The 26,839-nt window shown below is 38.9% G+C and overlaps 2 protein-coding genes across 2 annotated transcripts in view; both read right to left on the minus strand.

The window, feature by feature from the left end:
- Positions 1-2,609: 2,609 nt before the first annotated feature.
- LOC115450236 lies at positions 2,610-3,860 on the minus strand. Its single transcript, XM_030178232.2, has one exon. It carries the CDS (start codon positions 3,858-3,860, stop codon positions 2,610-2,612), a length of 1,251 nt encoding a protein of 416 aa, XP_030034092.2.
- Positions 3,861-14,574: 10,714 nt separating this feature from the next.
- The window catches only part of LOC115450230 (non-canonical poly(A) RNA polymerase protein Trf4-1), a 31,776-nt gene continuing 19,511 nt past the window's right edge, over positions 14,575-26,839 (minus strand). Inside the window, exons 3-9 of the mRNA XM_030178225.2 lie at positions 19,534-19,673; positions 19,016-19,078; positions 17,292-17,579; positions 16,637-16,755; positions 15,741-16,029; positions 15,213-15,435; positions 14,575-14,771 (exon numbers count right to left, since the gene is read on the minus strand). Of these exons, the coding sequence (XP_030034085.2) occupies positions 14,575-14,771; positions 15,213-15,435; positions 15,741-16,029; positions 16,637-16,755; positions 17,292-17,579; positions 19,016-19,078; positions 19,534-19,673 (1,319 nt within the window). The remainder of the gene's footprint in view (positions 14,772-15,212; positions 15,436-15,740; positions 16,030-16,636; positions 16,756-17,291; positions 17,580-19,015; positions 19,079-19,533; positions 19,674-26,839) is intronic.

The raw sequence follows: 26,839 nt of genomic DNA on the forward strand, positions 1-26,839 counted from the left end.
TTTATGTGCACCTACTATTAAGTACTGTATTTATAGGTTACATAATTATATTCAGTTGTTAAAATAAACAAATTACTTCAACGACGATCCATCATTCTGTTTTCGCGATTAATACAACATAAATTAATACAATATTTGGGGCATCGGACTGTGCAAATAATGCCATGCGTAAAACAGCTGTTACATTTTCATATTGAAAGGAGAGAGAATTTTAAATTTTGTTTTATATATTGCAACAGAAAACTATAGGTACCTACCTACTAAAGTTTTTTTTTGTATACATCTGACTTTATCCACTCTTTTTTCTATGTCCAGTCCATTCTGTAGGACGCGCTCCCTTTCAAAGTAAGCTCTACCACTACGCGGCTTGGTTTCAAATCGAGAGTTCCGAACTACTCATTGATAGTTTGGCTGAATCTCCTCAATAGTTTTAAATGTCATGTATGTATATTATGTTACCATGTATGTATGTATACAATATCTATATGGTTATATTACGTAGGTTTTACATTTAAGTATAAATTATTTAGTCTTTATTTTTGTTAATGTTTTGTCCACTACCTTCGCTAATTGTGTACACCTACCGTCTTTTGTCTGTGCACCACCTACAGGTTGACTGGTAGAGAATGCCTCCGGCATTATGTCCGCCTTTATACCCATTGTATATAAAGTGTAATGAACAAAAAATAAAATAAATAAAGTTTTATTTAATCATAAACTTGGCGGACGTTTGGACGAGCCACCACGGCGGGTAATCGTAATACAATACAATACGGGTAATCTCAAATCGTGTACAAAACATACACACTCTCACAATCAAATAATCAAAGCTGGTATTTCTAGGAATTCCGTCAGGATTTTCCTTGTTAACGGACTTGGGGAGCGTCTGTCGACTCGAGAGCTGAATGTAGAGCGGTGGCTTTAATCTCAGGCCTGCTCAGCGCTGCCAATTTCGAGGTATGCTTTGTTTCGCTGGATCAATATCGTTTGGTTCCGATTTTACATTTTTGTGTACGGTTAAATGGGTTTTGCGTAAATAGGACGAATCGTAAAGGCACGTTCGCAATGCACCGAACCGTGTAGGTACTGTCGGTTATCAAAGGACTTGTTGGAGGTAAATTCGCTTGACATTTAGGTTTAGTTGTGTATAAACATTTACTGTTTGAGAGTGCACAGGCTTTTCCTTTATTATTTTATAGTAGAATGATTGTTGATCGTTACCCTGCGTGAATATATGTATTCTAAAGTGAGAGGAGAATTTCGAATATCTATTTAGGATATCTAGCCAACTCACCGATCGTAAAAAACCGTCAACAAGCTGCCTTGTCAATAGTTGTTATAGGGCAAGGGAATCGGTTGAGCTGGCCTCTTTATACTGCTGCAAAAACTATTTACAATGCGAGTCTATACGCTGCTACGTAGTTATAAGTGTACCCAGGCCTTTTATTGTCACTTTTTTCGGGGCACTCTAATTCTTTTCACTCTAATTCCCTTTGTGTACTTTTTAATGTAATTTCTTTCGATATTTTCTCCAGTCCCGTTGGGGGTACTGAGACCCCACGTGCCCCCACAAAAAATCCCTGAGTATACCTCTAATATTATAATGTTATTGTGGAAACTCGGGGTGAGCAACATCTCAATTGAAGAGGCAGTTCGAGCGAACTTCGGCTTTTAGGGGAGATTTCCACTTTTAATGAGGTCATTTAGTATGCTAGATACACTTAGAACAAAAACTATTCATTCAAATACTTTAAGTAGTAATTGGTTGCACATAAATCGAGTCATGCCATATTAACCCTAGTAAGAATCAAATCTTACTTCTTTTGTGATAATGTTTCGATTTTTGTATATTTGTTAGAAGTAAACGCAGAAACAACTGAACGAATTTGAAAGAAATTTGGCGCACATGATATGCTTCTTTATATACCAGTAATTTGTTACCATGGAAAATAATGTTATTGTTTAAATAGACGGCGCTAACGTCGCACCGTGTTTTAGGCGCTTTTTAGCGGGAAGGACTTTTCACGCAGGCGAAGCCGCGAACTACACCTTGTATTATATAAGAGTACCTAATTTCTTCCTTTTTTTGATAAGAAAATTGAGATAGAGAACGAGAAGGCAGTTGAGCGCAAGGGAAAATGAGAAAAGTAGCGTAAAAGGAATATTTTTTTTTAAATTTTCTGCCATTGTGAATGTAAGTTATTAGTACCCCCTCAGGGTATAGAGGAAATAAAACATGATAACAAATAAAAATTTCATTTTAATTAAAATTCTTAACGTACACAGTAACAAATATGCGATCTTTTAACAGTAAGGTTTGTATCTACACTATAGTCGATACGAAGTAGTACGTAGTAGAACCCGACACTGCCAATAATAATCCTCAACTACCCACACAGAACAGATCGCGTCAACTCTAAATAGGGTACTGAGAAATGGACTTCACTTAACACACAATACATTTTAAACTTGTAAGCGATGATGGTGAAAATTGCAACTTGAAAAAATATCTTTATACCACACAGTTTAAGTTCTTATTCCAGTACTATATTTTAAGACAAGACAGTCTGCTGCTTGACTTGAGTTTTAAAACGGTTTAGGTAAATGCATTATTCAGACATATTATCTTCTTCATCGCTATAAAGCATTTCTTCATTTTCCGAGCCTTCCCCTTCTCCAGAATCAGATTCGTTCTCCTGCTTGATGATGAGCTCGTCTATCACGTTATCGAAGTTGACGTCATTGTCCCAGTACATGTTCTCTACCACCTGCACGTGGTCATTACATAAACGCCATTTATCAGCAGGAAACTCTGCAAATAACTTCGTAAGGATTGTTATTTTCTCCTCCATCGTAGAATGAGGAAAGTTTGTGGATAAATTTTGTTTGACTTCGGCCCACACGCGCTGCATCGGGTTCAGGTCGGGATGGTGCGGAGGCAGCCGCAGTACGATGTGACCTGCCGCTTTCAACATCTCATCCACCTTGTACGTTTTCCCGGACTGATTTCTGTTTATCAGACCAAGGAGTTCAGGTTTTGTCATTTCTGGATTGAAATCTACGTTGTGTTCGCGCAGCCAATCCTGAATACTCGATTTTACACTAGATATTGTCGGTTTCTTCTCAATCTGTTCGCTGTGATAGGGGGCATTGTTCATTACGATAACAGAATTAGGAGCAAGTTTTTCTTTTAATTGTTTGTCGACCCAGTTGTAGAAGTTGGCAGCCGTCATGTCGCCGTGCTCGCCCGTCTTGATGTCTGACCTGCAGATCATCAGGGCTCCGTCGACCAGCCCCTCCCTGCTGCCACAGTGCACGATGATCAACCGCCGCCCTTTCGATAATTCCTCAAACATTTTCGGTTCGGATTGTGATTGCCAACATTTACTATTATTGTGGCTGCAGTGGACAGAGGTTTCGTCTAAGAAGTATATGCGTCGGTTCTGATATCTGTACTGTCGGATAGCTCTCAAGTACGTCACTCGGCGCTCGCCTATTATGGGTTTTTCGACCAAAATCGGACGTTTGTACTTGTTAGACTCATATTTTTTAAACGAATATCCCATTTTGTGTAAAAGTTCTCGTAAGTACGTGGTGCCGCAGTTGATGGTGCCATCCTTTTTCAACGCAGCATTCAGTCTACCAATGCTTGGGATCGTTTTGTCTACAGTATAGAAGTGATGTATTTTCTGTCGGATCGCGCCCATGCCGGCGTCGTCAATGTTTATTTTCTTTTTCCTCTCGCGCGCTTTAGGCGGGCACGCGAACGTCACCTGTCCCGTGTTGTGGAGGGACACTTTACCTTCGCTCACGATCCGCATGACGGTGCGCGCCGACACCCCGGTCGCCTCCGCTACCATTTTGTTAATGTTCGCATCCATTTTGTGTTCTATGCTTTCTTTGTCCGCTTTTCGCTTAATAAAGTAGCTATGTACGTTGAATATTACGTTCTTTGTATGCGGTGGTATTGGCGGAGCCATTTTGTGAGGGTAAATGTGGTTTAAATGGCTGTCCGTAAAACATGCAGCCCTCGCGGCGGTTGGCAGCATACTGGCGGCCGGCAGCCCTCCTCCCGTACCGCAGGAGGCGACTATACTGCGCGCACCAATGATTATAGGCATGACATTTAATGAAGACGGTTCCTGGGCAGCGGGTGGCGCGGGGCTGAGCCAGGGCTGGCGGCGGCTACATGAGTTACTTATAGGCGAGATTATCCATTATGTTAAAGAGATTGTAAAAACTGAAATCATAGATCTTACTGCATCTGATTGCATGCCTTTCTCATTATTTAATCATTAATAGAAGTTTACTAGCGATACAAAAAGACCAAATTAAACAAAGAAATTATATTCATCTCATCCAGTAACTTTCACCCTAAACCATTATTGTAAAGCTACTAATAATATTATATTACCTTTTTTGTCTTACATCATTGAGAGCTACAGTTAGTTTAGTAGCATTTTTTGCTAGTAAATAAGACTTAGTTACCTATATTCAGATATAAAATACTTAATATTTCAATATATCATAAAATTATAATGAGCCATGTTTAAAACACCATCCTCAGTTATGTGGCAAAATATGTCAGTCTGTGTCTTCTTCTGAAACCAAATACGTAGATTCCAAAAGATTCTTTACTAAAACTGCTACACTCTCCTCTTTCATAACTGATTCAAAACTGGACGCACGCAAGCACACCCAGAGCAAAAACTAGTTTACTGGAATTTTTATGAAGCAACCCTATACTGCGGTGCACATGAGATTACTGATATAAACGTATCTCACGATAATGTGCTGCGGTGAGGTCGGCGACCGGTCGCTTCGTAGCGTAAGATGGCGGGTGACCCACTTATTCGTTTGCCGGCCGGTAATAAGTTGCATTGTAACAGAGGGCGTTATTAGTTAAAAAATTACTGTCGTGTTGTGTAAATAATAAAAAAAAGTAATATGCAAAATTAGTCTTTAGGGCGGTGGTAATTGAGCAGTTCCTAATCTAAGTGGTGGATTTGATTCCCTAGACGAATTGTCTGATCCTTAATTATATGTATCGAAAGCTATCGTGGGTGAGAGAACAATAGTGAGTGAAAAAGAACGATCTATATCAAATTATAGTAAAAAAACAAAGTTAAGATAACATGATGGAGAAATATATTTTTTTATTGATATAAATTTCAAACATATACAAATTCTACGCCTTCTGCTTCTTAAAATATGGTAACTACGAAGTTTGCTGTGTGTAGAGCTATAAGTGAAGGTGGCAATAGCACAAACCCGTCAAGAAATAATCTGGGACCAAATAAAAGTCATCATTGCTTTTCCGTTTCATACTCACGGTATGTCTTTATTTAATATATTTTTTTGGTGTTTTTGTCAATTTATTTTTAAAACTTTTTCTTTAAATCAAATTTATATTAATATTAAACATATAATATATCTCGAGTGTATGTACACGCTATATACAATTAGTCTATGTACATTATGTACAACTGCGGGGAGCGTGGGGAAGCTGCGCCGGCGCACGTCCGACCCACGGGGCACACTTACTGCATACTATTTCAAATATTGTAATCGTGAAGCACTGGCTCTCTTATTATTAATAGCCCCTCGTCATTACCAAAATCGGAGCTAAATGTATTTCTTTTTTCAATAATTAAATTAACTCTCATGAAACCGATAAGCGACAACAGTTAGATATACTGATATCGTTTATTGTTAAAAACCAATGCTCCTTACATTTTATTTACAAATAGTTTGAAGCATTCTTAACATTAGCTTTATACTCTAAGTGGCCGAAGACTTGGCAGTATGATTTCCACTATAATATTCATTACAATTGTCTTAACAATTCTTTACAAATGCTTTATAATTAAGCTCAAATTTGTTACAATTATTTCTCACACAAGTTTTCCCAATACAATAATCCTTGTTTGATGTCACCTAGCGTGTAAAGGTAAGCACATGCTTATACTTTCACATCTAACATGTAGATAGGATTTTATGACGTAGGACGTAGGAATAAGGTGTTTTCGAAGACCAGATTTAAAATTACCAGGATCTGTTGTCAGAAATGGATATATCAATAGAATTTGATAAAAATAAAAACAAACTAAATTTCAAGATGGACATGAGATTTAAAATAGAGGAAATTAAAATACCAACGGTTTAGACATTTTAGAAGTTGAATGTTTAGTAAAAGGTTTGTTCCACTATTTTTATAAATTCTATTGAAATTAAAGAAAGGCACTAGAGAGACTTGGCCTATCACTATGTCCATGGTAATGAATTGCATGCAGGGCCGTCTGAACCCGAAGTTGCTAGTGTTACACCGGAGCACATGTCCCAAGAGGCCGCAAGTCGATTGCTTGCCAAAAAGGTCGTCAAATATACCTCAATTCTTTGTAGGACCCTTGATAAAACCATACTTTAAATTATTTTTTAGTTGGCAAAGGGAGCGCTACGTTATTTTCGCGTCCGGTGCTCAATATGGTTAAAACAACCCTTACATTCAAACCGATAAATGTTATTAATTGGTAAAATTATATCCAATCTTCTTCGGCCTGAAGCTAGTCACACCACCCGCCTCTACGCATCCTGTCACCCTATATATTACAGTCTGCTCGTGACTGAGTTCAGATCGATTCGAGGATCCAACTAATCACTGTTTTGTCACGCTCTCACTTCGTTAAATAATTTAAAGGTAAATAAGACAAAACATTGATTAGGTGTATGATTTAAAAATGTTTGCCGGTAAGTTTTGATGGCGACTTTAGCGAAAGCGGTGCAGGAATTTTGTTAAATCTGATATCATTATCAGTATTTTATTAATAATAACTTTTTTATTATTTTATGATCCTAAAGGATATTTTCAGAAATACTTAAGTAATTTTCCAACGGTACTATGCGATCACGTGACACATTATTTTTCTTTAATATTTTTACAAACGTTTGTACGCGAATCCTGAGAGGCGCAGTGAGATCGGATCCCAAGCCATGAGATATTAAATACATTCCCCCGGACGTAGTATTACTACCTCCCACATAAAAAGTGATGCCTTCCTCTCCTGCCTCTCACATTCCGCGACTGACATTCTCTTGTTTATTCATATGTTTACACACCATATATTAGTCTATACATAATTTTGTACTACACTTTACAAAGCCATTTACTTATATTCGGGTTTTAGAGCACAGTTGGACAAATGGAGCGCATGGCATAGTGTTAAGAGTACACGGTACTTGATAGAATGGTAGTTATATAAATATATTAATGTACTAGGTTTGCCACACCTTTCTGTCTGATTATAATGACCCAGTTTGACTCCAGGAAGTTATAGGAATCTCTAGAATACTCGCTCGTTGCTCGAGCCGTCCAAACTGCAACTCCAAAGTACGTTAAAAATTCATATTTCACACTCGCGTGATATAACCCATATTATGTTTTTTATAACCTCACAAAAGCAACATTTTGCCAACACTTCAAGCATAAGGTCTGCTTAGACTACTTTACACAAAATTTTAATATAAGCCCCATTCAACTTAGGTCGAGATTTGTAAAACCAATTTCGACAAGTATTTTATTTCATAAAGGTAAAAAAAAAACGTATTTCGCGAGTATTTTTTAACACTTCCTTTTCAATATTACAGTTGAAAAAAAGAAATGATCGTCGCTTTTCGATAGAATATCGCGAGAAACAGATACCAATTATGACACGGTCTTACGCTCAGTACAAATACGGTTCATTATTCATCAAGTGTACAAGTTGAGCCTGGATTGTCGAAATTCGTTTTATATCTCAGCCCTAACGCGGGACCTCACGTATTTTACTAAAGCATGTGCCCCATTGGTCGGACGTTTCCGTGTAGCGCCCACTGAGACCCCAACCTTATACTATAGCTTCCACATAACCAAAACTTGGGGGACTAAAATGGCCTGTCATTTGAATCACCGACCTTTAGAGCCATAATGACCTCACGTTGTCTTGACGATTTGTACACTGTTTAATATTAACAGGCCCTTAGTTGACAAATGGTCATCAAATATTGGCGAAACCTAAATGGCAGGATTTTTACCCTCTTTTTGCAGAGTTCACCAATAATATTGGCTGCATGTTGGCTACATGTCCCCCTTGGCCGCAAACGGACTGTTCTAGAACAGTCGTCACACCGATAAATAAGTCGGTACGCGCAGTCTCGGACGCGGCTGCCTATAATACCTAATACATAAATGCACGTGTGGTTCTAATTTTCAGACCTATTGTATATTTTTATGGGTTTTAATCACGAAGAACGAAAATTCAAGATGCTATGAACTGTACGCTCAATACATGCGCATCTTTTACATCACATACGAAATATTTGTTTATAAGCGTCTCAATCCAAATAAATGCCCCCGTAGGGCCCTTTTACAAAAACAAGTAATTTTTAAATCAACGATAACTCAAATATTTTATGATGAATATTAAGTATTCGTTATGAAATTTATACGGTTTTTTATATTTTTTTCTTTTTTTTTATTATGTATTCAAATTGTTTTTTTTTAATATTGCATAAATTATATTCAGTAGTTAGAAAATTATTTTATTTAAGAGCGATTTGGGATGTTTTACTCTTAAAAAACATAGTTTATTCATAATTTTTGCTATTAGCAAAAACTTATAAAATTTTATAAATATATTAAATGACACGAAAACGGAGAGGCTTTTTATAGAAACATAGTATTTCATCACAGCCTATCACCTACCTAATCTAATTTGACCAGCATTTACTGTTTGTATAAAAATAGCTACTTTACTCTAGTCATAGCTTAAATAAATCACTTGGTCGCGCGGCGCCTTGACTGCGACAGTACCTTTAGGTGCTCCCACACTGCTTCAACAATAACATTTAACATTCACAGCAAGTATAGCTACGCAATGCTATGCCGCAACATGATAGTGTGACAGCACCCTTAGCTCGCACACTAAACTAATAGATGCACTCGTTATATTTTTTATTTTATTTATATATTTTTTTATTTGCAGCGTAACACTGGCGTCACATGGTTGCTATGTACAGCGGCCGCAACACACCGCGATAACATAATTTACGATATATACACGAGATTGCTTAAAATCGTATAAAATTCAAACTTCAACCAATTATAGGTACAAACATTATCGTCCACTTAGTAAGGGTGACACAGCGACACACACTTTTACACCTTATTACAACACACATAGAGTTGATGCTTGTACCACAGCAGGGGCACTATAAATGCACCCACTTCGCTTATATCTCCTTCCCTTAGGGGGCCAGTCCACACTAACAAAGTCTCTAACACAACACTTTTCCATCGCGACAAAGCAATTTTCCATCAAAGCATGACGGACGGGATTGTCTTTAGATATATACCACTGCATGTGAGTGCAAGTCACTGCTCACCCCTTCACAAACATAGGGTAATACAACAGTGACATATTGACATGTGTGGGTGTTTCGTGTTAATGTGTGTGTGACATTATATTGTTAATATTAAAACGCGTGATAAAATTAACATTTTGTAAATTAGTTCTTACGAAAAATTTTACTGGGTACGAGTTGTAAATAATGTTTGAACTAAATAATATATGTTTCATAAAATCTAGTATGCGATAGTGATAGCAATAGTTTTTTTTATTTTTTCCTGGCACAATAAGTGCCAACACTAGACTTCTCGGGAAATATAGTGCAAATATAATGTCGTCTAAAGAGAGACTGTATTCACCGGTCGCCAGAGCCATTATGTCTAACTATTGATATGAAAATTATTTGTTGACAAAATTACTAAAGAGAGAACATTCATGGTTATGAGGTATCTTTAACACGAAAATTTCAAATGACAGATTCCGTATGATATTAAATTAAGAGGACCTAATTACAGACGTAAGAACTTTTTACACATGTTTTGTTACTTTCCCCATTTTTGACATCCAACAAAACTGCAGCCTACACAGCTCTCTCAATAATGGATATCCTACAGTTGAAAGTCCTTTTATATCAACCCATAATTTATGTACTGTAACAATAGGTACCGGAAACCGGAAACATTCTATCTACGAAAACTACACTTCAGCAAAAAATTAAAATTTGTAATCGCGTCAAACAAGCAATATGCAAACGCATTACACCGACACCATTAGCAAGATTTATACCTCGCGGATATTGGTGTACGCGACAAACGACTTGCCCCAGAGCCTTGCAGCCGCGCCCGCGAGGTGAGTGCACGATTACTGGCAACTCATTAATCACGCCACCATTCGCTTGGCGTAAGTCATGGCTTATAATGCAATTTCTTTAATGAAATATTGCTCGTTCATATTTGTAAATGGCCTCGTGGCGCGGAAAGTATGTCTCGAGTCGTTTTATAATTCTTATGCCGCAAAAATGTCTGCAATCAGTACGACTATTAAGGCAAAAATACAGATAGTCATCGAAAAAATGATGCTTTGCCAACCACCTAATACGTAACTCTGAAATCTATACTAGCCTTATCTATGCTCTGGGTATAGGATCAGTACAAAAGTATGTTATTAAGAAGTAAACATTGTATCTTTCTGTGAAAGGACAATCCTTTGTTCTATATTGATTTCTCACAATTTACTAAGGTGTACGTGCAATTTATTACGAGTAATCATGCAGGCTCATGCAAAAACGACTATTTCATAATTGCATTCACACCGTGTCATGGCGGGACGTGTTAATTGTAGCGGTTCATCAAGATACGAGGGCGTTCCCGAGCACCGACACAATGATGCATCGTACAGTACACGCCGCACACAACGCGGCACAAACCTTGTCCTATTTACCGCGAATGCATTATGTTCCACTGTCAGTTATGTGAAGTTAACATCGAAGTAAAAGCCATCATACTAAGCTAATACTAGGAAGTTCTGGCATAATATAATGCAAGAACTTTCAGATGTAAATTACTGGCAATAGTTTCATACTTGCCGAAGTAGACTTCTGCAAGTTTTCTTGCTAATTGAAACCTCACCTAAGTTGCCACAATAATGTAATTTAGGAAAACATTAACTTTACCGGATATTAATCAAGCAATTGGCCGTTGAATGGATGTATTCTGACCCTTATGTAGCGCGTGCCCAGTAGTGGGAAAGAGTGGGCTACGATTGATTACTAGATTCTCAACGATTGGTTTGAAAAAGGGCACTAAATAGCTTTTAAATTAAAGCAATTTGAAACTTTGCATGTGATTGGTTCAAACTTAATGTTGAGTGAAGTATGTCGTACCGTCTCTAGATATCGATTTTTATCGATTATATTTAAAATAGTTAAAATTGATATAACATTGTTGAACTGTAAGAACACTGAAAAGCTTCTATGTGTAAGATTTCAGTAAGGATGTTTATAATTTATCGATAAAGTACATTAACTTGAAATAACATTTAACAGGTATTAACTGCATGCAAAATGTTTGAAAAACTTCAGCTCAGGATTATATCGATCTATCATTACTGCAGCTACTTAGACAAGACTTCAATTTTGACGAATATACTTTATCCGATTTGTGTCTTTTGCATTAATTTCCACTTCATTTTGTAACTTTACCTATCGACTCCGATCGATCGGTAAAAGTAATCTTATTTTTATACATTGACGATTGTCATCGACTTTTAGATATCTTGAGACATTACTCAACTTCGAAACGCCTGAACATCATAGAATTCCTAGGCTTCACCGTAGACCCTAAACAAACCTATTTCTAAGTCACAACTTGAGTCTGATATTTTTCACATCAAGTCTAGTGAAAACAAAAACTTGTATAAGGCCCCTGTGTACGAAATAATATCTCATTCAGTTTTAATCCGACTCGCTACCTTATCGTCGCGGCAACGATTGCCTAGTGATGTACCTTATAGTTAAACGCTCGATAAAATTATCACTATATTACAATATTGGTGTTATTTTCTATTTATACTATATCCCAAACAGCTATATACACATAACTATATCACTCGGTATATGCAAACATTATATAATTTTAAAAAACCTTAAATTAATGACTCAATTTCGACACCACTATACAATAGGCAACACAACACTCGCAAACATGTAAAACGGATACGTGAAGCCAATATTCACCTGCAGTCTGAACTTAGTCAGTAAACACTTCTTTAGCGCAATTAAACGTCACTTACAGCTAACTTCAGACTGGTCAAAAAAATTGACGCCACGTACCGTATCATCGAGAATACACGCATTTTGTACAAAGATATCACTGAATAGATCACTAATGCTACAACTTATCGATAACCAGCATTTTTAGACGTTAATCAATATAATATTATCGATATATTCACATCACAATTTGAGGTCTATTTGACGTTGCTTAATAGATAATATTGCGGCTAATTTATTTAGACAATTGGGTTTCAACGAGTCGAATTAAAACTGATTTTCTCGATCAAGAATGGTACTGAAGCTAGCAGACGACTGTATAGCATTGTAGGACCGAGTCACAGCAGGTCTACTGCTTTGTCTTGCTGCTACACTTGTAAGCATTAGTACACAATTTTGTTGAGCGTAGTACTAGCATGCATTACTTCATAATCTAACTACAAGTGCTAATGTCTACACATGTTGGTTTTCGATAAAAACAGCCTTTTATCATGCTATTTAAAGACTATTTTGCTATAACAGTCGTCTAAAGGCCTGAAGTGCCCCGTAACACTCAAATCTCATGCCATTTTACGATAAAAGAAAAATAATGTCGCTAATCCACTACAACACACAAATTACTGATCCTTTTATTATGTATATCGGTATAACTTAGTGGCACTCTTCACACAAGCGCTACGTATAGTGTCGTCTCTTTCATACATGAAATTATTCATTTTATTTGCGAATGCTGTCTTCTACTTATTCGACCAAAGTTTGATATACAAGACAACAATGTACTCGGTAATGTTCCACAACAGCGCGCGATACGACACTAATACTGTAAACAGCATCTCACGCATTGTTGTGCAACATTGCCGAGTAAAGACTTGGTATAATACGACAATGAAAATTTCATTCGTCTCGTCTGATCTCGTACTGATCACTGAACACAATGTAATATTATTTCTTTCTTTTAGCCTTCACTATTCAATCAGTTTTATACCTTATATAGGCAATATTAAAGTCGATATCGCCACTACGGGCACTCATATTCTATCCCTTTCACTCATGAATTTGTATAAGAGATACACATAAATATCTAGTCAATATACAACCATATCTTTAATTCTCTCTCTCCTTCACACAACACACCTTTGCAAGCTGAAATAAAGAGTTACGCCTATACAATAGAATTGTAAGCTGTCAACTATATCTTTCTCTAAGCTAGACTTCATAAAATCCATAAATGACACGACAATGTCATATGACGTCAAACTTGAAGTACGCATTCCACTTCTCCACAGACAATACCACCAATAATTGCTATAAATCATACTTTAATTACGTCTATCCATCCCTTTCTTTCTTACGCACAAATTCAATGTATGAAACGGACACCGTGCGCGATTCTGCAACATAACCATGCTGCCAAACAATCGCTAAAACTAATTATTCTAAATGGTTAGTTACAAATAAATAGTAACTCCCTTATACATGAAATTATTGACAGCATTTAACTTTTTATCCTAGCATGTTACTGATTATACTGCGCCGTATGGAAAGAACAGCCTTAAAAACACGACACGAGGATTCGTGTCGTTTCACTGTGATTGGTCGAGAGACTAACACGTGACTCACGAGTTGATCTCTACCAATCAAATTCATCATAACTAAACGACACAGACTTTCGTGTCGTATTTGTTATTCTGCATTCTAAGTGGGCTGTTTGTATTTTGCCTGTCATTCTAAAATTATTGAAATTGTCCAGTGATAAAATATTTAAAAATCTGTCGATAATAGTCGATGGATAAGGGAGCGAGACTATAGTAAGTTCGTTTAAGCGTTGATATCAAGGCACTAGCTAACTATTGTTAATATCCGAGTTTGGTGTTATCTATGTTTTCACTAGGGTTGGGACACTATCGATAATTTACAGGATTACTTTCGGGTATTTTTGACAATTACTTCAGTCTTTTTTGTTTTGATTGCGATTACGTTTACGGTTATATGAGCTAATTGTTTATTGCTATTTATAAAATCGAGCACACGATTTTGGAAGTTATGTGTAAGGTTGTACGGTTTAATATTATCAATCAGGAACTATGTCGAAGCAAAACGCCGTCTGCAGCGGTAGTAAGATATCACAGACGTGTGTACACTGTACGACTGTTTTGTCGATAAAAATCTGTTACAATATCGATACGCTGTTTAGCGACAGCACTTTTGCTGTGGCGGGCAGTCAGCCGCCGCTGGTTTCGATTCGTGCATGGAGACAAACGTGCGTGATCCGCAATCTGTTTCGGATGTGCGTGTTTGAAATCGTCAGCAGTATCTCGGGGTGAGAACAGTTTGATGTATGTATGTATTAGCGAATGTAAGGTGTGATGTGGTGTATCACTGCTGTTTCCCGCGGTGTGTGTGCGCAGTTCAGGTGTGTTGTCATCGCTGCGGGTGGTGCGCGTAGTGGCGGCGGCGGCGCGCGCGCGGCGCGGCGGTGGGGAGGGAGAGCGCCGCGCGCCCGCCGCCCGCCGCGCGAGCGCGCCCGCCGCTCTCCGCCGCGCCCGCACCCGCGCCCACTGCGCCCGCGCCACCGACACCACCCACACCGCCCACACCACCGTACCGCTGGATTACACCTGCATACATTTTGTAAAATTAGTAACGGTTCTTAACATCTAGGAACTATTATACAATTATTTTCGAATTTATTATAGACAGTCCTAGATATGCGTTACACAAATAACTGCCGGAAAATAATTTTAAGAGTTCTGAAACTTAAAAAAAAATATGTTTTATAACAAATGCCTCCACAACATCTGTCTACTTGTCTAAACGAGAAAAAATTAAAAACTATGCAATGGACTTCGATAAATTTTAATAAGGAGATACTTTAAGACCCTAAGAAGGACGTTGACATTCTATCCCGCGATAATATATAGATAGAATTTTATCCCTGAAAATTTTTTACACGCGGCTCCGCGTGCAAAATTTTGTTAAAAATATATTTAATGAGCGAATGACAGGAACACCCTTTTACTTATTTAACTATACTCTAGTAGTGCATGTGAGGGTATAACCGGAAGGTATGTTGTTGAAGTCCGAGTTGCTGGTGATGTGGTGTATGATGGCGTTTTGGTGCGCGGAGACGCGGCGCGGCGTGGGCGACGAGCACTGCAGCGCCGACAGCGGCGGCGGCGACGTGGGCCGCGCGCCCGCCATCCCCACCACACCCACCGCACCACCGCCGCCACCGCCGACCGGGGGACTGTTCGCCACGCGGGACCCACTGTCTGACCACTCCTGAGGGACAGTGTTTTATTTGATTATAATCACATAAAATAGTACATCTAAATAGTATTGAAATATTGGGTGTGAGGGAAAATAGGCAAATGGGAACATAATTTGACTATCCCCTCTCACGTAAGCGTCACTATCTCATTGACGTCATCTACTCATAGATGCCCCTGTATGCACTTAACCTTGACATCAAATAGTTAACAGGTGCAGATAAAAATGATGCTGTTTATTTCTCATATTGTGAGGACAACAATTATAACTTTATTAAAGGTATTATAACGTAAAAAGATAGATCATTTCTGCATTACCTGTTCACTATCGGAGGGATCCGGTGATGGTGAGGGGCTATCGAGCGCGCGTAGATCTCGCAAATCTCTCAAATCCCGCAAATCTCTCAGATCTCGTAAATCTCTCAGTTCTCTCAAATCCCGCAGATCTCTCGGGTGTCGGTGCGGGAAGAAGTAGGGCTCGAATGTGTCGCGCACCCAGCGCCGGTACTGCAGCACGTGGTCGGTGACGCGCACCACGCGCCCCAGCATGGAGTGCGCCGCGCCGCCGCCGCCGCCCACCCCGGCCGCCTGCTGCAGGATTATATACCTGCCGACGTTATACATAGCTACATCTATTAGGATTAAATTCATTTTAGGTACAATATACAGTGAATGATGAGATGATGAATGCGGATAGTAAATACCGCATGCACATTCTATATATCGGGAGATAAATACACTGTCGTAGCAGAAGGTAGACAATTGAGCAAATCTAGGTGTCAGTTATTACAATTGTTCACCAAGTCACAGCCAAAGCATCGTTAGAACGTTGTCGGATTAAAAAAAAGCGTTTAAACAACCCCACTGGCTGCACTAAACGCAACGACAAAACTGTTACATCACGCTGAGGTTTTTACGAGAATTCAAATCAAAACCTGTTTACAATCTGTAGCGCAGCTCTACTTTTTGTATTGATATGCTTATGTAACCATTTAGGATCAGGACTATGTGATCACTGTAATAGATTTCCTGGTTTCAGATTCAGGTGTAGCATTCTCAAGCGGGCAAGTACGACTATAGGATGTGATTCACGCCATTCATAATCCATGCGTCAGTGTGCTTCTACAAGTTTTTGTCACACTAGCGTGGCGAAGAGACTCCACAGCATCTGATAGTAACTGGAATGGTGTATTAGTTATTAACATCCGACGTACCCGTAGTCGAAGGCCTGCTTGACCTGCAGCGCGCCGTAAGACGAGCGGCCGATGTCGTTGCCGGGCGTCAGCGGGTCCTCTATACACAGCAGCGAGGGACGGTGGCCGTCGTTCATCTCCTGCAATAATACACTGCTTAAGTTATGTGTTTGGGTTGGCCGGGTATCTTCTAAAAGCGTCAGGCCAAAAATTACAATTTTATTTTTAAGTACAGCCCGACAAACAAGAAAATCCATCAAAGTAATCTCGCCTGTTTACGATACCACCAGCGACGCGAAGGGCTTAAAAAAGCATTTAAAACAGGAAGGAGTTCGGCTTGGATAAAAGAGGGGAGAATTTGGGAGAGGGATATAGATAGAGAAGAAGAGGGAGAGGGTGGGGGAGAATGAATATAATTATTAAAATAATAATATGATAATGTAGTGGGTTATGCAGGTTTGTGTTCCTCGAATTAGATAAATTAAAGCTAATATGAACTCAGACCAAATAGATAAAAACGAAAACAAAATATTATGTGTTACGTGAAGATCAGTTTTTTTTTTATATATAACCAAAGAAGAGCTATGACATCTACCATACAACGGCAAACTATAATTGTTGAAAAAAATAAAAATATAAACATTGCCTTATTATTGGCATCATCATGAACACCAACCTTCTGTATCTCATCCTTGGACACGTACGAGCCGCCGTTCTTGACCCTGATCGCGGTCTTCACATAATTGAACTTGCGTCCGTACAGCTCGAAGAACTCTATGAGCAGCACGCCGAGGTTGTGCTGTTGGCGCATGCGCTCCGGCCGCGGGTGAAGCTGCAGGAAGCTGATGCACATCAGGATCAGGGAGTACGACGAGATGCCGCCCGTGAACACCTCGTTTAGGTCCCGTTGGAGTAGGAACTGCTTTAGCACCATCACGAGGCGGGATAGTACTGGGTATTTTTCCTGCAAATGGTAATACAGAGATATTAGTATTTGACATCTGTGACGTTTGATTATAATTTGTCAATCATGGTGAAAGGAGACATCGTGAGGAAACCTTCACACTTGAAAATACTCTATAATTAATTCGAGGATATGTGAATTCTGCAAAAACGCATTAGGCCAGCGTGGTTAACTAAGGCCGAAGCCCTCTCGTTAGAACACGAGGCCCGTACCCAAGAAGAAGTAAGTAGTAAGTTCGTAAGAAAGAAGAGAAATATAATATTGAATGTGATACGGAATAATGAGTATTTTGCCACGAGCACACTTTTAAACTCTTCAAGTTCATGGTGAAATTATGAACACTATATTTGTTAACATTGCACACTGTGTCCAAAAATACAATACAAAAGAACATGTGAAATATATTAAAGTCGAGCTTTACTCACGAATTCGCTTGCATACAATTAAAGATATGAATGCGATGGAATTATAACTTTGTATGTAAGAGAAATTTTCAAACACTAGAGGCACAAGACTAGTAACAAATTTATTCTGACTACAGCATAAATTGAAGAGCTCAAACAAGGTAGTAGCACTGTCTCACAGAAAACAAACATGAAGTCACTGTAGACTTGCTGTTGCATTTGGTATGAGGTAATATTTCCTGAGACTTAAAAACCTATTTTTTCCAAATACTCCTTTCATTGAGCAACAGCATCCCCATGATTCTTCTGGAATGATGTTTATAAGCAATGGATATCTCATATCATTAACACCAAGTGACGCTCATTATTTACCAACTCCTCATAAAAACAATAGAATATTCTAGAGATAATCTACAGGCACACAAACTGCACCTGCTCACACAATGTAAGACATCACAGTTTCCTCGTGTGCGGAGAGATGTTTGCACAGCTGTGTTTGAGGTGCGAGATCACACGCAAGACCGCGTGTCGTGAACTCATTGCTAACAGTTGAGAGAATTTCAAGGCCTGATCTCACTTTTTGACTACCTATTTTATATTAATCTTACTAATATTGTAAATGCGAATGATTGTAAAAATGTTTGCATGTTGGTTAGAAGTAAACGTACAAACAACTAAACGGATTTCGGTGAAATTTGGCACACGGATAGTCTAGATCCTGGCTTAACATATAGGCTGTTTTTGATCCCGGTAATTTACTCCTGTTGGATACATTTAAATGGCTCTCATGAGACAAAGCGAACTAAGCCAACGTCCTGGAGTGCGAGGCTCGTGCCCAACTGTAGGACACTATAATTCAAGACCAATATTATTTTCTTACGATCAGTCTTCAATTGACGAGACCAAAAGAACATTGCCATAGTAATACAATTTCACGCTCTAGACAGTCTGTTTACGTGCCAGAATCGGCGCCCGCCATCAGGCTCGAGTCGCTCGTCTGTAGTACAAGAAGTAACTCCGACAGAGACGTACCTTGAAATGCTTGATCAGTTCCGCACTCTTGACGCCGCTGCTCATGTTGAACGATATGTCCACCTGCCGACAATGGGACATGAATTAGTAAATTTTTAAAGAACATCCACTTTATTTATTTTTTTATTCTTACATATTATAAAACAAAACTTGGGAAAACTCTTTCACGCGGGTGACAACGCGACCATAATTATCTAATTCTAGTTATCGTATAAATAAAACAAACGTATAAATTCTTTCCACAACTTTTACCTTAAACTTACACTTTAAGACTGTTTATCGGAAAAATCACATTGATTAGTATGTAAAGTATTTTTTAAATATTAGACTAATATTTAATATTTAATTTTTAAAACCTCCCTAGTAATATCAGCAAATTCATTCGTGTCCAAAATAAGTATATCACATATAAAAAAAAACAGAGGGAAATTTTTTTCATTCCCCAAGTTATGTAGCCAAAGGAAATTAACAAATATGCCTTTAGTTATAAAGCATTAACTGCGAGTAACGCGGTGTACCTTAACGTCCGAGTACTTGTCGGTCATCTTGACGATCGGCACGGTCGCCTTCTCCAGCACCTTGATGCTCTCCTTCTCCGCGATATCTTGTACCACCAGCTCGCGCTCCAGCGTCCACAGGGGCAACTTCTCCCATTGACCTGCAACAAATATAACAATATGTTACCAAATGTATCAACTTTTAGTAATTACTATGAATTTAACTTTCAATAAATAAGTAATACACGGAGATTGGGTCCGAGATAAATAAGTTTAATATGTCCGAAATCAACTATTGATAATGATATATTAAGTCTCATGAGACTTAGTAATTACACTAACTGTCACAGTGCCTGTTAAATACAATATTTACAAATTTCCTTTCCAGAACCACGCGTGCTGGCTTGCGGAACCACAAAGTTGTAGTGTCTTCCATCTCGGCGCGAACCTAAGGTTCAGTAACTCATATCTCTGCCGAACCACCAGGCTGTTTGGTTTGCCAGAATACAATGCTCCTTCCTATAACTTGGGGTCCTTCAAACGAAGCGTTAAAAAGCAATTATGCAGGCCGGCATGACAGTACCAACTGTCCGGGGATGCAGGGTTAACATTAAGTGCAGTTAAGACACTTTGCCGAAGAACTACAAAAAAACAACTAAAGAGATCGAATTCCGGATCTCACGGTTCTCACCACCACCACCAGTCACTAGACAATGTGAACGTTCTATTTTAACACATTACGTTGTACCTGCATCACACCGGCGACCTTGACGATTCGTTAGTGGTGTTATGTTAGAATGTATGAACGCAACAGTCCCGTGCGCAAAGCAGTCGCACTACTTAGCGAGTCGCCAAGTATGAATGAACACAAGTCATTCATAAAAATGTACTCAGGCGCAGTTAGATAATAGCGAAATTAGGTGTTTTGGAGCATCGTTTATCTTACTGGTTTATCATTAAAAAATCATTATTCAACTCCTCCCTACGAATGATTAATTTCTTTCGAGGCATAAAGCCAGTTTAGTGCTCCCTGTGACCAGCCGAACTTTACCGCTTGGTGTTATAATATGCGTTCCACTGCTGATCCTGGCTTACAGGAGTTCTAATGGTGAATGTGAGGACGGGAGAAAACTCTTATCATTAAAGCCAGCTGAGCAGGTGATGCGTTTCGCCGGATACAAAACCCAGCGCTCCGATTCCGTATGCCACACCTATTTTGACAGTTCATAACACGCGCGTGACGCAACTCATCACGTTTATGACACTGAAATTGGCATACAGAATACCATTCCACGCTAATTTCAAGATAACGTAACACGACCGTGCTACGAGTGTGTACTGTGAAGAGAACAAGTCCCCTGAATATATCACTATGTATTGTACTCGCGGACTACGGGGTCACCTTATAAAATATCGATTCTATTTCTACCGGAAATGACCTTAGCAGGAGACGTTTGTTTTTGCAATACCCATTCCCCAGCCCAGCTTGGACGAGGGCATCCTGACACAACAATGTCATACCAGAAACTGTAAAACTCCTACGCAACCCACGTTACCGTACATTACAAAACACGTCGCGGCGCACCGTGTTTCGCGTGTCATCTTATCCCCAACGTAATGACGTGCAAACCCGTTATTAATATCGTGTTGATGCGTGAATGAATGCAAAAAGAACATGCTTCCAGCATCGACTCACGCCCGTATATATCAATGACGTGACGGCTGCGCGGGCGCATCGTACATAGTGACTGACGATTTATAATGATTGTGATAGTTTGTTTTAGGTTTTGAGTGCGATGCAGTTAATAAATGTAAATTTAGGCTAATGCAATCAAATACAGCTCTAAATCTAATATTTTTTGCTGCATGTAAGTAAAGCAGGCTAAGTAAGTAAAATTTTTATTTTTTTATAATTAAGTATAGTACCCTCTATAAGTTAGTACCCTCTCGTTCTATCAAGGTACATTGTTCGGCTTCTATTTGAGTTGTAAGCACTAACATCTTTTCAAGTTCTATATAGTCTTGCTTACTGTTTACAGAGTAGTCGTGACAATCAACATTCAGAAATTAATAAAATATGGTCCAGTAATTTTGTAGGGTCACTATTAATTTTCGTGTGACATCATGTACAATTTGCGGTATTTGCTATACTAACAAATATTTAGGCCTTCCATCAATCACAAAAAGACACGTTATATATACCCTTATCACTCCGACACCTCAGTGCCAAAGCGGTACAACTAGAAAACAAATAGATCGTTAACTAATAAATTAAATTACGTCATAATTTAGACAATGATTTATTATCACCACATTTAAACTGTTATAAATTATAAAGCACTCTTTAAATTTAATGTTTCTTTAACACACGATTGTTCTTGCTAGTTAGTATCCGACGAATTTTTATTTCGGATAATTTGTTATTGTTTCAGGACCCTCACGATACAGGCTGTGCCTAGTGTGAGGACCGCTAGTAATGTACTTTTAATGTTCTTTTATTAATGAAAAGACTTGTAGACATTATACATAACGATGGCGCCCTAATAAATAAAATAAATAAATAAAAGTGTAACGAAGAAGGGGAACGAAATGTCGATATAATTCACAACAAAAAATATCAAATAATAATACATTTCTTACACGTCAGAGGCTTGTGCCCGATGGACTTTAACACCCCAAATTTCCAAAAAAATCCTTCTTAGCGTTGACTCACATCAGACGAGGAATTCTGGTGCAATATGTATCTCTCAGTCATTTACGCCATGCCTTTTGTCAACCAATGAAATTTTTATCACATCTCAATAAACTCAATTTCCGAGTTACACCGCTTCTTACCCGAGGTGCCGTGTTATTGTTTACCGAGTCAGTGTTACAAGAGCGCTGTTATCGTGTATCCGGGCGCGTTATCAGGGGTGTTATGCCGATGCTCGCTCGTCGGCGTCATCGAGCGACGTCACGCGTTACGCGGCGGCTCGTTCGGTCGGTGAATTGCTAAATTTACATACTGGTATTTACACTGGATATGTTCTTCGTGTTAACCGGAAGGCAACAGTGGAGTGGGCAGGGTGGTAGAAGCGACGGAATCTATACAAACGGATAAGGTTAACTTAATTTGAATTTAAATCAGTGTATTGCGCTGTGGCGAATGGTATTTTTTTCCGAAAGGCAACCCGACACAATATATAGGTACTTATAAGCATAAATGCGGTCCGCAAATCATTCTAATGATAATTAGATTCTATATAAATTACGAAAATGAAGCCAGTAGGAATCGTGTTATATAGACCCTTCACCACTAGTATCCACATAATATAATAATAATAATATCAGCCCTGTATTATACATATACTGTCCCACTGCTGAGCACGGGCCTCCTCTACTACAGAGAGGGATTAGGCCTTAGTCCACCACGCTGGCCTAGTGCGGGTTGGTAGACTTCACACACCCTCGAAAATTCCTAATAGAGAATTTCCCAGATATGTAGGTTTCCTCACGATGTTTTCCTTCACTGTTAAAGCAAGCGATAATTCACAAAGAATTTTTTAGAAAAGTCAGAGGTGTGTGCTCTTGGGATTTGAACCTGCGGACATTCGTCTCGGCAGTCCGTTCCACAACCAACTAGGCTATCGCCGCTTTCAGTATCCACATCGGCAAGAAAAAATCATAACACAAAAAACAACAGATTTTTAAAATATAACACAGACATACTGACACGTTTAGAATGATTTGACTATGTCTACACATAAAAACCCATGTTCCTAACTCAGAGATAGTAAATGTATAACGAATGAGTAAGGTTTGTATTACTATCTTGTGGGAGAGACATAAAAAATACGCGATGTATAATAAAGATTTACTCTATTTTTATCTTCATATTTTCTACGGATTCATCTTTCTTACTGACAACATGCTTACATGCCTACTTATTCTTTCATCTCAATTAGATTTTGGTCTGAGATAAACATAGCTATACCTACAATACTACCCTCTTTTGATGACACTTTTACCCAACAGTATCGGTCCGTTTCGTTCAGTCAATGAGATAAATATTTACCCTAAAGTACAAATCTGTATTAAAATTCCGCGACGTATTTAAACTTACAATCGCATTCATTCCATCAAATTCAAAATATCCTTCGTAACATGTAGCCTGACCAGGAAATTAAAAAACCTCGCCATATTGTAATAAAATATGGAACTGCAATTTCTTGTACTGACATTTAAAAAGAAAGCGTAGGTTCCCAAAACAGCCTATTATTTTCCTGATCAGATTATGTTCCGTAGTAGTCGAGGCACATAATATCTCGGCATCATGTCGCCTCACTGCCCGGAGATCCTCCGAGCGTGACTCAGGAGCGAACAATGCTGCGTACTGCGCGTATTACGCAACACGCGAACGGACACGCTCCCCCCTACCCACCCCCCTCGTGTCTCCAGGCGTGCGTTAATGTGTTTGTTTACGTACGCGCCGCGCCGCTCTCTCGCAGACACATGGGACGGCAAGGTCGCCCGCCAGCCTGACATGTTCAACGATAGATCTAGATCACTTGTCTATGACTAGATGTTGCTCGCGGTATCGCCTGCGTAAAATCTTTACCGTTCAACAAATGCCTAACTCTATAGCGAATTATAACACCATCTGTACGACGTCATCGCAATCTATTAAAAAATATCAGATTCATGGAACTAGGATAACAAGTAGCTTGTGTTAGTTCAAAGTCTAGTCTACCCGTGTGCCAAATATCATCCAAATCCGTTCAGCTGTTTCTGCATTTACTTCTAACATACATCCAAACATTTTCACAAACTTAGCATTTATATTGTTAGTAGTTAGATTTTGCTCGTAATAATAATTTATATCACTGTCTGTAGTTTCTAGCGCATGCGTTTAATCCTATGAGAGGTTTAATTTCGAAACGTGTTTTTAATATAATCGAATTATGAAACGAGCAGCTCTCCTGATACGTTATTCTATAAACAGTATCATTCGTCCAGTAAATGAATTAACATGTATTGTTTGACACTGGCTTGACGTTCTCCGCGAAGATATGAGAGTCAATGGTCTCACTGAGCAGGATGCAAAAGACCGGACGATACGGAAGGATCGCAGTAGGAAGGCGGACTCTGGGCTCTAGGCCGGGATAATCGCCAAGCAGAAGAAGTAGTATGGTTTAACACTGTCTTGCGCTTCTCGTGTTAACACATAAGTTTACTCATAATATAAAACCATGGGCTTCTATTGACTCAAATACCCAATAGATTATTTAGAACACTTGAGTACGTCGTCTAAATAATTCGGTCGAGTGTTGAGTACTCGCACAACGAAGGTCGCTCTAATGAGGTACTATTTCGCCCTTTGATGATCTCATGTTTGTTCATTTGCATGTTTAAACGGAACAAGGAAGTAATCAGGAAATTAATCATTTTGTTAGATATATTATATTCAAGTGACAGTTCATTTTATATTTAGTTCTCCAATGAATTTAAGAATGGACTAACAGAAACCAAAAACAATTTGTTATTCGTATTTAATGTCGGAAATATTCTATAAAATATGAGGATAAGAGAGAAAAGGAACCACATATACTATATTGGTAGCTTTCATTGTTGCCAACATGTTGCGCAACATTCGCTCGACAACACATTATGATGCAAAACCATGTGTGCTAGTTCACAGAACATATGTTTACTAATCTAGATTTACAGTTCACCCCTTAAAAGGCTATCTCATAACCTTGCACGGTACACCGGTCCGCGCTGACTACGCGCACTATCACGCTAGTGATAACTGATAAGCGATTGAATGATCATGACGTAATAATCTATCTGATACAGACTATAAAAATATATGTTCGTGCCTATTTATCAATGAGATAGGCAGCGATGGTACTAATGCACCCGCGATACACAAATATTGTTTATTTTCCTTAAAAATAAGGCCTTCCGCCTTATCAAGCTAATCCAGTTGTATATCCGCTTTAAATATTTAACCACATATATTTGCCTGCCTCAGAACCGAATCTAGGATGTTACCCGTTACAAAGCCCACGCTGCCACGAAACCAATAAGATGTTTATAACGTTAGGTAATAAAACAAACACCGACACACTTTTAAATAACCAAAAACATATGCAGATATAAACATGTGTTGGCGCGCAAAAACAGACTCATGTAATAACATTTCATAATATTATGAGTTTAGCACACAAATCTAGTATTCTATGCTCACAGCGTTATCTATTTGTTTTACCTAACAGCAGTACTCCCTGGTAGAGAGTTCTTTCCTGCCAGCGCGAGTTGGCTTCTTTGTTCGCTTTGTAGTCTTTCATTTATATGATGTCCAATATAATATATCTGTAATTACATATGCGACTTTATTTAAGTAATAATTATCAAATACTCTCATGTACCCTGGGCTTATCATAAGCGCAACTATGTTCGCCTACGTGGTGAATAAAGCATCTTATTGTATTTTTAAAAAAGATATTTGTATTCGCCTGGATAGCGACCACCGTACATAAATTGTACAACCACCCCATAGTGGAGCATGTAAGTGTCGCGTTCCGAGATCAGTCTGTGTATATCGACTAGCCTGGCAGTGCATTGGGGTCCCTTTGCCATGCCCGTAAAAAATCTCCCGTAACAACTTCAGAGCATCACGTGGTGTTTTGTTTTTTTTTTGGTTTAAGCTTTCCCATGTTCATAGCCCTGTGGATCCTACATTGAGGTGCAGAGGTCCACAGGTGCGTTAGCAAATAGGAAGCCAAAGTTTCCCCGTCGTCAACACCGGGAAGCGCCTGGTAACAGGACACTGGTATCTCCCACATAGAAGGGACCCATATATAGGTGGGAGAAGGGGATGGTGAAGGAGGGGAAGGAACACCACGTGGTGTTGTGTACGCGACATGCATCCGACCGTTGCGTGTCATTGGCATGCCGGCGCGGACGGCGGGCGCGCGCGGTGTTGGCCGGCCGCCATCGGCACCACGCACCTCTCTGTCCACCGCTAAACGATAAGCGCTGATTGATTTAAACTACTCGCTAATACTGTTGCATACACAATAAACAATTCCTGCGTATCTTAAAGGCAAACAATAATTACAGCGATACTAGTCTTATCTTCTCGTAACTACTGAGATTTTAGGGTTCAGTCTTAGTCCGCCGCCTTGGTCTAGTGCAGGTGACAGACTTTACATACCTTCTAAATTTTATGGAGTATTCTTAGGTATGTAAGATTTATTAGATTTTTCCTGTCAGTGAGCGATAATGGACAAAATATAAGTAGTCTGAAATGCGTTGGGGCTTAAGTTCGAACTTGGAACCGTCA

This window comes from Manduca sexta, chromosome 4 (genome assembly GCF_014839805.1).
Source record: "Manduca sexta isolate Smith_Timp_Sample1 chromosome 4, JHU_Msex_v1.0, whole genome shotgun sequence".
Classification (NCBI taxonomy): Eukaryota; Metazoa; Arthropoda; class Insecta; order Lepidoptera; family Sphingidae; genus Manduca; species Manduca sexta.

Excerpts from the sequence above, each read along its gene's own strand:
- LOC115450236 (XM_030178232.2), bottom strand. The coding sequence starts at position 3,860 with ATGGTAGCGGAGGCGACCGGGGTGTCGGCGCGCACCGTCATGCGGATC.